The 13,599-nt window shown below is 38.4% G+C and overlaps 1 protein-coding gene across 1 annotated transcript; it reads right to left on the minus strand.

The window, feature by feature from the left end:
* Positions 1–2,129: 2,129 nt before the first annotated feature.
* gamt (guanidinoacetate N-methyltransferase) lies at positions 2,130–6,105 on the minus strand. Its single transcript, XM_083970160.1, has 6 exons — positions 5,755–6,105; positions 4,096–4,241; positions 3,919–3,982; positions 3,528–3,595; positions 3,016–3,126; positions 2,130–2,402 (listed from the first exon to the last, which is right to left on the minus strand). The coding sequence occupies exons 1-6, from the start codon at positions 5,930–5,932 to the stop codon at positions 2,262–2,264; spliced, it is 708 nt and encodes a 235-aa protein (XP_083826286.1). The 5' UTR covers positions 5,933–6,105; the 3' UTR covers positions 2,130–2,261.
* Between the last annotated feature and the right edge of the window lie 7,494 nt (positions 6,106–13,599).

Genomic DNA, 13,599 nt, shown 5'->3' on the forward strand with positions numbered 1-13,599 from the left:
TGTGTGGGAACTGTATTTATATTGACTGCAGTATTTGGTGTATATCTATAACGCAGCTTTTAAAATCTTAAACACAGAGTTGCTTTTGTGCAGCTTCAGTGCGAAGCAGCAGAATCACAGGTTTCACACTCTGCAGCACTGACGTGTTCTTGTGTGAGACGCTTCATTCCTACTCTCCTGCTTTAAGTCGCTCGGGGTAACTTTGTGCTTCTGAACTGTGAAGGTTGTGCAGGTTCAAAAAGATTAAAGTAAAACAATATCCACTCGACAGCTGCCGTTTTCAAGTTAAAGGTTGATTTATGCATTACCCTTTAGTCTTATTACTGTATACACACTTACTGTGATTCTGTCACACAGTAAAGAGGAAGAATCAGTGACGAGCTGCAGTGCACACTGGTTGGAACTTAAACACAACATGAATACACGTCAGCGTTTACGTATCAAGCTGCCAAAAACTAGATGCTGCAGAATGTCACAATACTGATGCCAGCCTCAGCAGTTCAAACACATTTACTACAAAAATGTAATTTTAATTTCTATAATTTGCCTCGCTGTTGAACTTTTCAAGGCTACAATAGAAAAATGTTTTAAATGTTGGTGGAATCTCGGTCTGCATCTTTGTCCATCATCATTTACTCATCTCATAATTATTATTTGATTTATTGATTAATTACTCAGTTTTTAAAAAAATAATACAAATTGTACATCTCAGTGCACCTTAACAGATGAAAAGTCAAACTTTCTCAATATATTCACTTTTCAAACATATGACTGAAGAAAAACAGCAAAATCATGTTTGAGAGGCTGAAACCATAAATGTATTAATTTTTTTGTTTGGTTTATTCATTTATTTATTGATGCATTTTTTATTTTTGCTTGAGAAATCACACACTTACCACACTAATTGTCGCAGTCCAAGTGCTATCTTCCTACTTGTTCGGTTTTTGCCTCTTCATGTATAAAAGACTAGCTAAACTAAAATATAAGAGTCGTGCTCCCAATTCACATCTGAGCGCTGCCAGCTGCTGCCAGCTGCTGCCGTTTCCCACCTGACTGCAGCCGAGTGTTGCATCATCCATCCATCTAATGATTAATGTGTCCTCGCCAGGTGGTAACTTATTCCCACGTGTTCCGATAACACACTGACTCTCTTATCAACAGCCATAAATTAAAACATACTGTAGTATATATTGTACTCCGTGTCCGTCTCACTGGACTGGACTAGTGGCCACACAATGTTTTTAAATAGTGGCTTTTCGTTATGCAGAAAGATTATCGTTGAACTTTCATCGAAGAATTAAGAGATCAGTGCATTCTGCGAAATTTTATATACATATAATAAATAAAGTACAATTAAAGGTTTCTTGCCAAGAACCTGTTTAGCTCTCTTGGATTTTCTACAGTTTTAGGAGGAGCTTCTAAATGTGTTGTCTCTTAAAAGTTCATGCATAGTGTTAATTCCAAAATCTGTATTTTAAATTTAAAAATTTGACATTTATGTACAAAATCTTTTCATCTGTAATTGCTTGCTCAAGATAACTGTTTTTAACTCTTGTTTTTAACCTATTTTTCTTTTTTGGTTGCTGTTGTAGCACTTTTAGAGATTTTTTGGTAAATTTAAAGTGCATTACAAATAAAATATATTATTATTATTATATCAGTGAGCAATATTTAACTTTTTTCCCATTTTGTGGTCAAATTTCAACTGGAATAACTTGAGTCTGCAGAGTTGAACTGTGTTCATTATAAACTTCATGAAGTTCATCGCAAAGCACACAGTGATACATGTAGTGATACATCTACTGTTGATCTGAAACTGGGCTGGGCATGAAAAAACAAGACGCTGGGTGACATAAGAGCTACAACAGATGAGAGTCAGTGGGGCGTAAATGCATTTCTGGTGGTTTCAGTTTGCTGTTATCTCACCTATCAGTTTCTGTGAATAATAAAATACAGAGCCGTGGAGAGATGTAGCACAGTGTAGCCGCCGGTACCGAGCATCTGCATGACCGCACCACACTGAACACTAAAACCTCACCTCTGATCAACTTAATTACAGTCTGAAACTAAAAGGAACAGATGAGTGTGTAAAAATAAATGTATAATAAAAGATACAAACACATGTGGACTGAGTTTGGATGGGCGGGTTTATTGAGAGATGGCTGATAGTGAAATAAACAGTGAGGTCAGTGAGGTCAGGTGTGAAGGCACATTGGATTTAATAATAAAAAAGAAAACCATTACAGCAGTTTCGTTGGACTTTACTCTTTGACGATGGTGGGAGTGATCATCTTTTTGAAGGAATAATATTTGCAGTCACTGGGTGGTGCAATGTCCATGGTGGTGGTGCTAATCTTCTCCTTCTTGAAGCCGGCTTGGAGCAGATGAGGCACCTGGGTCTCCTGAAAATCATTAACAGACACGAGTTTGGTCAGTTGTGAGGCGTCTCACAGCTTTATCGGCCTCTCTGACCCCCAGTCGTGTTTATCATTTACCTTGAAATTATCACAGCACATAATACGAGTCTAAACAGTGTTGAAATGTTGAAAAACGTGCGGCAGGACAGGGAGGAAAATCTTTTAAACTCCATATTCACATGTTGTTGATTCACACACACTTCAACCAGTGCCTGACTGAATGATTATACCGGTGTTTATGATAATTCAGTACTAAGTGTCGGACTACCAGCTCGTACTCCGCTGAAATCAAATAATATTCCTTCTTGAACAAGATCACACTACATAAACTCTTTTTCACCTCAGAAAAGATAATGTTGTCATCAAATCTCTTTGAAAACCAATGGTTGCAATAACTTTAATGAAGATAGCTGATGAATTTTAAGGCAGATATGAAAGTATTTCCAGGATTTTGATGAAATTACTTGCAAAAGATTTGATTTTTTTTGTGGACAAGAGAAATGAAACAGCTCGGTCAACAGGAATGTAACGATCAGTGTGTACTAGCAGACGCTGTTCACTTCATGGGTTTAGAAAATAGATGATGAAGGTGACCGACCTCAAACATCTTCTCGATGTTGTCGTATTTGGTCTTGAGCAGCTCGCCCCAGGAGGTCAGGTTGCAGTAGGTGAGGACGCCGCCGGTTTTCAGCATCCTGTGAGCGTGACCCTGCACACACACACACACACACACACACACACACACACACACACACACACACACACACACACACACACACACACACACACACACACACACACAAAACAATCAGTCTCTCAGCCCCATTGGGATCTGACCTAAAGCAGACAAACAGGTCTGGTATTGTCCAGCATCTGTCCGCTCAGATACACTGTTATGGGTTTTCATATCTTTACACTGTAAAACTCTGTGTTTGGACTATTAATTCATATTTTGCATAATACTGATGCCTGTTTTTCACTATTAGACACAACGTTTAATCCACAAGTCATGCAAACAATTCCAAGTATTTGGTGATTATCCTCATCTATAATTTTAATCTTTTCATACCACGTCCTGTGTGTAAGTCTCTGTGCATTTTAACAACCTACCTTGATGAAGTCAAACTGGTGAGTGTGCCATGTGTCCTCAGACAGAGGGTATGTGTCATACAGGATACCTGAGAGAGGAGGGACAGTGTTAGCAGAGCATTTACTATATAGTCAATGAGCTTTTCCATGTTTTTTTCAACAACATTTTTTTTCAGTGACAGAAATGTGAAGGTACCACAGGCTTCATTCATCTGTCACTCTGATTTGACAATATGGATGATGCATTTTCACATGCATAATATGGATTTATTGGCCAAGTTAGGGTGTAATGTTGGACACTTCATTTAAAAAAAGATTATGTAGATGGATTTCTGTGATTTGGACCTGCTGCTTTGGATTCAACAAAAGGCAGAATACCTCCACACATGTTCGCCTACGTATGGTTTCTTACCATCAAAGTGGTTGTCTGGCAGGGTGGGAACAACCTCTTCCCACAGACCCTTCAGAGGGACCACCTGCAGCAGCAGAAAAACAAACACCAGTTCAGTAAACACACTGGAGCCGTGAGCAGTTGCATCAGAGTCCATTCAACATGTGTGATGATGTGTACCAGTCACAGTCTGCTGACCTTATGGGGCTGAGCCTTGGCCCACTTCTCCAGTCTGGCGAAGACGCCGTCGTTGCACTCGATGATCCAGTGCTCCTCGATGGGGAAAGACTCCATCTTAGTGGCGGCGATGGCCATGCCGAAACCAATTTCCAGAACCCGACCGCCTAGAGATCAAGACAAAAACAAACCAAACCAAAAATTTAATAAATTTGCTGAAATATTTCAGTGTTACTTCAAAAACAACACAAATTGAGTTCAAGTGCTCCAATCCAACCTTATCTGAAACAGGTGTTTTGAGTTTATTAACACAGTCATAGCTTTATTTTTGAGCCATTACTGAGTGGCGGTTTTGTTTTTTTTGACTCTCTGTTAATGTTGCCATGAGTTTTACTGTTTGGTTTAAGTTTTGTGCCTCTGCTGGGTGTGGAGGGACGACCAGCTGGTTGTAACATGTGGTTGAACAGACAGGCCAAAGGGTTTCATTTCAGAGAGGCATATAAATAGAAGAGGAGTAAAGGCTATTTGTTGTTGCTGTCCCTTTCAAAATGATTTACTGGGCCTAAAACCAAGTGTCCAACATTTCTTTCATTTTTGTATAGACTGTTAAAGAAATTGTGGAAGATTCCACATGTGCAAATTATGTTTACATCCTCCGTGCAAATGAACTTTTCACATTATGAGAAAGAAAATACAATGAACCAATTAATTTGTTAGATAAAAGATTTAATGTCAAATGAACTAATTGTGCAAAGTAACTCTTAAAAAACTGATGGATATCTGAACTGAAATGATGAATCTAAATATGCCCTCGTGAGCAGTTAAATGGATTTTGGATATACTTGCATTCTGTGGCTTAGCGAAAAAAAACATTGAATGTAATTGAAATAAAATGCTTTTTCAGACTCTGAAATAACAACATGTGATTTAAAACATTAATTGCATTCTTGCGATGTTGTGCAGACAGTTCCTAGTGCACATGCTCGCTGTCTTCCCACATGTCTCTGAGGGTGTGTGTGGATCAGTCTATTTTCACATGAAGCTATGAGCAGATGAGCTGTTTCCCCCCCTGCAGACTTCTTGCCCAGTCCTCATGAGTAGTGTAACAGCTGCTCTACTACTCACTGAGCACCGAGCACCACGCCGCTCACACTCACATTCATATTCACATGTGTTGTCCAAATCAGCTTTTAAAAAAATGTACACACATCCAAAAACTTCCAAAACTGACACTCAAATTCATATTTTGACCCATGCATATAAAAGACTGATTGTGTTTTTTCATTTTCTATCAAACCTTGTTGAATTTTTTCCCCCAAACTTATAACTTAGGCCAGTGGAAGAGAGTAGTCAACATCTGTAAATCAAAATTGTAGTTTTAGACCCATGCCTCTTAAAATAAATAAATAAATAAATAAATAAAATCAGATTTTCACTGTATATTCTGTAGTAAAATGTAGATAACAAGTACATTAAAAATAATTTCACCTGTCTGAAAAATGTAGTGGTAGGCTATATCCTACAGTAACTTAAAGTTGCTCTCAAAATTATTATAATGCATAACAATGAATGTCAATAGCTTGTTTTTGCCTCCATTATCGGACAGCGCCTCATTCAAGAATATGCTGTCCGATAATGGATCGAGTCCCTCCACTTTCTGAAACTGCAGCTTTATTTTACCTTTTGAGGCTGCAACGGTGGACAGGGAGTGCATGTACGGGGTCTCCCAGCGCTCCATCACGGGCTTGCCCATGATCTCCAGGTGAGTGTCGGTCTCATTGTATCCGGCGCTCGCGTCGTGCCAGGAGGCCTTGCAGTCCTCTCCCTTGGAGAAAATGGGCTGTGCAGCGGTGCTCATTTTGTGTTGTTGTGGAAGAGGAGGCAGTGGTGGCGGTGGTGGTTGTTTGGTTCTGGCAAAACTGTTTGGCGGACAGAAGAGGGTGAATGGCAGGAGGAGGCGGTTTATATCGGGTTCAGAAGTGCTGACACTGCTGGAGTTTCACTACGGGTCAAAAGCACACACACACACACATACACACACATACCGAGGCGAGGGAGCACGAACTGACAAGTACGGCGGCCGAGATCCTCTGTAGACAGGAGGACTCACTCAGTGGTGAATAAGTGGCTCCGCATTAGAAAGTTAAAATGATTTGCACTGATTTACAGTGTTTTTTTGTGTGTTGTTGTTGTTTTTTCTGGCACAGGTAGTTCCTCAGTGATGCTAAAATTAAACTGTGGAACAGATATGCTAAACTATTCCTTGTTTTTCTGTTGAAAAAAAATGTAGGCTAGTTTACAAAACATGATTAAATGCAATTATGGTAGTCTGGGGCCGTTTAGTGGCAGTTTTGGTAGGCTAAATAAAAACAATAAAACACCAATCTAATAAAAATACCATGAAACTTTTTAATTTAAAGAATATAATTTACAAGAAAATCCCGAGCCATTAAATTAACCTTTTTCGTTTACTGTATTTAACTGTAGGCCTATATTACAAGTTATTGTTAGTGTTAGTGTTAGTTTGGTGAACACTTTTACTTTCTCTTTTCCTCTCTGTATGAGGAGCCTGGTGACGTGAGGCTAAATTATGATGACGTTGTTTCATATCAGCTCCTTATCCTCACTGTAAATAGATAAAATGTTCCTCTCAGCTGGTCAAACTCCCAATAGGCCTATGACATAAACAACAAACTAAATGCCTGGTATAGCCAACATTTATGTAAGGGATTTATCCAAGGCAAAGTTAACATTAGCAATACCTATCTGAATTGTGCAATAGGCTGCTGATGTTAATAATAACTTCTAATGTAAAGAAGCATTGAACAAAAGCTGGGTCCATCATTGTTGTGTCCCTTGTGAGTTTTTGCGAAATTGTTGTCAAATTGTTGAAGTTGTTTCCTGCACATTTGTGTCTTTGCACGTGTTTTCTTAAGATGCAGTGTGTTAAGCCCTCAGGGCCACCGTAGGCTACTTCTCAGATTCCACATAGCAGTAGCAGTCTCTTAAATGTCGATGAAAGTGTCGACAGTGATTCAGAAAAGAAAAGATGTTAATGTTGCTAATGTGCTGAATGGATATCATCTTGTTGCAAAAGCTACATCCTGCAGCTTCTGCACTGGTTTCAACCATCAGCGATAGCAGACTCTGGATTTAGCAGCAGAGTGAGACCTCTTAGTTTTTTTCTGCTCTTAGCATGGACAGCTGAAGTCACCCAATTGCACTGGATCTTATTCACACGTCCATTTGTTACTGTTGCATAACTTGATCATATGGAGAATAGACAAAAATCTTTATTTGATCATTAGGTTAGTGACATAACCCACTCTTGAAAACTTTACAGCTGTGTTCCTGCCCTAAAATAAATACCTACACACCTGTTTCAAGTCCACAGCCACGTCCTCCTCTGTGGGTTGATGGTGCACAAATATTATTTCTGCTTGGATAGCCATTTCAGACCTAATGCCACTATATAAAATAAGCATAATGTGCGATATCATCACTAAATTACTACTGCAGAACATTTGCTTTTCTTTTTTAATCAATCAAATAATAAATCTAAAACAGTGATTAGTTGCAGGCAGCCCTTTTTAGGTTGCCACTGTACTAAAGTGAGAGTCAAATATGTACGGTAATTTAAAAATGACTGACAACCTGTACCCTCTAATAAAACCAGAATTTGTCTGTTTTTCAGTGTCACTCAGCCTTGTGTGTTACATGAGTCATAGCACAATGATGAGACAGTGTGACGGTCAAAAATGCATCACCTGATCATCTTCACAGCCCCTCTACCCCGGTTACCCATCATCCTCTTCACTCCCATTAGGTGAAAGCTGAGTGTGTCCTCATCAAATTGCAGGTTTTCATCCACCTACCACTCCTATACGAGCCTCTTCATTTGCACTTATTTCCATAGAAACTCACATTCATGCCACAAACCACAGTCGCCTGACATTGGAAACAATAAACCATTACTCTTATTCTGCAGGTTCTCGAGTATTGTCATGTCACAGACCCCAAAAAGCCCATTTGAAACCATTTGATGAGTTATAGTCCCAGGAAATATCTCACTTTGGTAAATGCTGATATTGGATTGCAGAACCACTCGGGCAACTTTAAGAGTGAAAACCTGACTAGGATAATTTCCATTGATTTCAGTTACAGTGCTTGTTGAGAATTTGCATGGTACGACTTTCAAAACATTACACAGTTGTTAACCCCTCACACCACTATAAAGACCCTCGTGCTGAGGACAGGAACTGGTCCCAGGTCTAAACTAAAGCAGGAACGTGATCATGCATTTGCTGCTTTCGTATCTCTCAAAACCACATGAAGGCTAAACCACTGCAAAATATTTAAAAACTGTCCAAGACCCATGTTGTTATCAATGTGCATGAAAAGTATAATTTCATTTTTACTTACATTTTTATCCTTTTGTCCATCCACTTTGTATTACCGTAATTAGGAAGACACATCGAGCAAATTAACACATCAAATTGCACACCGATCGCTTTGGATAAAACATCTTTCAAATTTTTTGTAAATTGTATTTAACCTTTATTTACCCAGGCAAGCAATTAAGAACACATTCTTATTTACAAATGCAGCCTGAAATGTATAAATTTGAATGAAAAATTGAAATTATAGGCTAGTGAAATAACCCTAAATATTAAAATAAAGAAAATAAAGTAGCCTAGATAAAAACACCACCAGGCTACATTTCATATTAGACAACTCAAACAACAGCTACAAGATCTGCTCGATAACTCTCCAATGGTGTCTGAACATGAATTTCCATATACTTTCGTATAACAACAAAGTTTCCTCCTATGTCTTAGTTTTGCTTCATAAATCATCTTCAGAAGGGCCCAAACGGGCAAAAAAGCACTTTATCACATTCCCACTATGTCACCCACGTTTATTTTTGAAAACAATACAGCATCTTCTGTTTTCTTCAGTGACCTCTTTCGCTCTTTAACCGTGTTGTTGTCACTGCTGCTGTCCTCAGCAATTCAGCATCAACCTGAAACTGAAGGTAACGTCCAGTTATCAGAGTCAAAGGTCAGAAGATTGACTTCCACAGCTCAGCCAGATAACCCCTAGCTCATTTCATTATCACTGAGTGCAGAGGTCCTCTATATACGTATTTCAATTCACATTCCAGACATTTCCCCCACAGGAGTTGTTACACCATAAATGTGACTCACGTTTTCCACCAATGTGATTTAATGCCTAAAATATATTTCAAAATAAGGTGATAGAGTGGTACAAGGTTATAGCAACTGGTCAGATTGTGAATCTTTCATGACGAAACAAACAAACAGTTCAAATTAGGTATGTTTTGATTTATTTTTAAAGTATTTATGCCCATTAAATGAGGTCTGATAGTCATTTATGAACTGAATTTAATCTATTCTCCTGGATAAGATTATGACTGAGTGACATCCTGTATGCAGAGAAATGGTTTTGTTATGACAGTTCGACACTTGGTTAGAAAAGCGAATATAAATAATGAAAAGTGTACAAATTCAAATGTAAAACTGGACACCATCTTGTGAGAGGATCACAGCAGCTGCCCATCAACATATTGATATTCAACCCCCTGAATGCTCAGTATCATCATTACAAGATTAAATACCCAATAATAGACAACAAACAGGGAGTTTGTGAGAATAGATTTGTAGTAATTTTATTCATTATATGCATTGTATGTATGAAAGGTGTGTATAAAAGTGAGAACAGTGAATTTTAATGGCTGAATACTGTGCAGAAAGAAGCAATTGTGTAACTGGGTGGTTGTATAACTAGACGCCACAGGAAGGAAGGACCTCCCGTGGCGTCCAGGAGCACTTAGTCATTGTGAGTCTCTGGCTGAATGCGCTCCTCTGGTCTTTACAGCATCCTACTCTCCATGACGTGGGATGGTTTACACTCTCACATCTGTTCACAGCATCACAGACTGTGGAAATGTGCCAAGACAAGCAGCGAGCAACAAACTCAGCTGATTGAGATCATGAAATCAAGATATAAAATCTCCAAGGTGTGGTGCAGTACAACAAAACAAGGGCACAAGTCAAGACTCTTGATCCACAAATTCCTCTTTAAACAGCAAGTGTTTGCCTAATTATTAGAGTTAAGCATTTTAAACAAGTCAGCTAAAGTATCTCTGAGCCGTTTAAAGAAGTTGTCAGTCACAGATACGTACGCTCAGTCAACTGTTCATCTGTTAAAAGCCTGCCTTTATCCTTTTTAAAGTTACCTGGTTAAGTCCTACAAATACTATTAGTAGATAGATTATGGGATGTTACACTGTTCAAGTTTTGCAGCAGTGACAAAGGAATAAGCAGCAAATTTAGCCTATTTGATCATTTTAACTGGATTGGTAATGTATGTCAAACCAAAAGTGCCATAATTAATCAATGATTATTGTTTATATGTATACTATATATATATATATATATATATATATATATATATATATATATATATATATATATATATATATATATATATATATATATATATATATATATATATATATATATGTGTGTGTGTGTGTGTGTGTGTGTGTGTGTGTGTGTGTGTGTGTGAGCGTGTGTGTGTGTGTGTGTGTGTGTGTGTGTGTGTGTGTGTGTGTGTGTGTGTATATATTATACTACATCATTTTGTAATATTTACAAAGCAAAACATTTATTCATCCAATCATCAAGGTTAAATGTTGAACTGACAATAACATTTAAAAAAGCTTGAGTAACAGAGTACCAGAGACACTGTGTCTGGAAATATGTGTTGATGTATTTTTCCGTCTTGTGAGTATCTGTGAGTAAAATTCATCTTCTTGTTTAGCTCAGTGGGTATAGAGCAGGCGCCCCACATGCAAACGCTATCGTCTTCGCCGCAGTAGCCCCAGTTCGATTCCACCCGTGGCCCTTTGCTGCTCTCTGTCTCCCCATGTCCTGTCTCTCCACCTGTCCTATCAATTAAAGATATAAAAGCCCCTATAATAAGAATAATCTTAATATTATGGACAAAGCAGCATAAATCATGAAGTAATGCTTACACAAATCAATTAATTTGGGCACATTAATCTCACTTTAGACTTATAAAGATCCTGATGCAAAAAAGGAAAAATAAACCTTACCTTAAGATAATACAAGGTGTATCTCCCCGGTGGATTTAGTGGCATTGGCTCAGATTTGGAGGGAAACGTGCTGCCTTGCTGTGTTGCAGACAACAGGGAGAGGGAGCTGTTCTTTCCCTGACATTTGTTTTTTTTTTGGCAATGACAGATTTATGGTATGATTGTGTCACACGGCTGATGCAAGATTGAGTTTCATTACAGTCTTCCCTTTATGTCACTGCCCTTGGATGTGTATTGATCATTGCTCTTATCCACATCAGATTTGAATTTAAAAATATATATTGAGTCAATGATTTGAAAACCGTGTCGCATCATGTGAAGAGAAATATCTGATCTGGCTCAAAAAGATGGACAAAGGTTTGTTTGCATCTTTTTTGTATGAAACATTTTAATTATGAGGAGAAATACCTGAACATAATTTGACAGCTCTGAGTCTTGATTGATGATTATAACTCATTCTAACATATAACATGAGATGAGGGGAGTCACTGACGATCCAGAGGACATCAGGTGATCACACCAACAACATGACATTGCTTTCTCCTCTTCCTGCTCTATTTCGAGTCTTTATTAAGAAAACATTGCTCATTTCACATGGGCCAGTTTCCTCAGAGAGTCCAGATCAAGCTGCTTTCCCTGCATATATTGTAATTTTCTGTAAAAACCCCTGTTTGATGGGTTTTGGTCCCAGTGGAGAGTCTGTTATAAATCATGACAAGCTGATGTGTGTCCTCATTTTGTCCTCTAAAACTGATATGAGAGTGATAAATAGAGACGAGGGGTATCAACCAGAGACAAACATTAAACTGAATGAGAGGGTGAATTCACTCTGACTCTCGTGATTCCCACTGGGAACTCTGTGAAGGCTCTGGGAATAAAAAACAAATTGGACATCTGTCTATTGCTATTTTTTTTATTGTTAATTGGATCCTCAGAAATGTCGTAAGTATACGCTACATATTTGACTTTGCATATGTCTTGAATTACTCGCTATAAATTGGCAGTGTGTGCAAATATGCTCGAGTTTCACACTACGTATCTTTACATTAGCAGAGATCTTCTGGGCAGCAGATGAGGCCAACCTTATGTGCCATAGTTTCTCTGTGTGTGAAAACACATTTTTGTAACACTTTTTTTTAATAACCAAAATATTTGTGATATAGGCCTAATTGTAAAATGAAGAAATTGTTTATTTGCAGAGGCAACTGTATGCACTTTGATGCTAAGATGAAAGTAACCTTTGACTTTGGGATGATCATTGGGACCTCCACTGTTGCACCAACACAGGCCAAACTTTAATGTGGCACTCTTTCTTTGGTGTACCTAAAACTAATTGATGTATATCTATTTTTGTGTGTTTGAATTATTATTTTGCATATACTTTTATACTGTAAATGTTTTTTCCCCATTAATTAACAGGTCTGGACGAAGAGATTAGGTTGTTCAACATGTTCTGACCTATAGACTGAAAGCTTCTGGCTGATTTTCTTTAACATGTGATATTTTCTTTCTGTGTAACATCTGAGGAAGGGCCAGTGGTAGGAGGGTCTGGCGAGCAAGACTAGGCCAGTGGTGCTCGAAATGTCTTGTAGCTTCAATAAATTACTGCATTGAAGCTCCTTTGGTGTTGCAGGCTTTTCTTTACCTTTATGTTACATTTTTTTGGTATCTTCTTTCTATCCCATCGTGAATCAAACAATCAGGCCACACGCTTGGCTGGATTTAACCTCCTGAGGTTCCCCAAGGGGCAAAAACTCATTCTTGGGGCCCCATATTGACTCCCACTATACAAAACAGTTAATTTATTTCCTTTTCACTATTTTTTACACGCTGAACAATCGATTGATTATTTTTTTCTTTTTAATGTTGGGGCTTTTTGCCTTTTTTTGAAAGGATAGTTGAGAGAAAAGGGAAATAGGGAGGCAAAGAGAGGGGGAATGACATGCAGCAAAAGGCCACCAAATTTGGGATTCGAACAGGAGCCAGCTGTAGCAAGGACTGTAGCCTCTGCATATAAGGCACCTGCTCAACCCACTGAGCTGAGCTGTACAGCGCCCCATGATTGATCATTAAAGAAAATATGAAAACAGCTGCTGATTGCAGCATTACAGTGTTTCATTACAGTGCTTCTGTGATGAAATAACTCTTGAAACTAGATTTAAGACCAGGAACACAAGGTGAGAGACAGAGGACCAATGAAAGAGCCCCAGGTGGTGTGTACTTTAAGTTACAATTATTTGAATGTAATGGAGTAATATTGAAGCTGTGCAGTTCCATCCATTTTATTTATTTGCAGTGCAAATCAATTTAGCTGTTTGATCAAATACTTCTTGTCTGCCATCATGGAGCAGGGACCCTTCCCCATTGTATAAAATTGTGTTTTA

Source organism: Trachurus trachurus (assembly GCF_905171665.1).
Source record: "Trachurus trachurus genome assembly, chromosome: 4".
Lineage (NCBI taxonomy): Eukaryota > Metazoa > Chordata > Actinopteri > Carangiformes > Carangidae > Trachurus > Trachurus trachurus.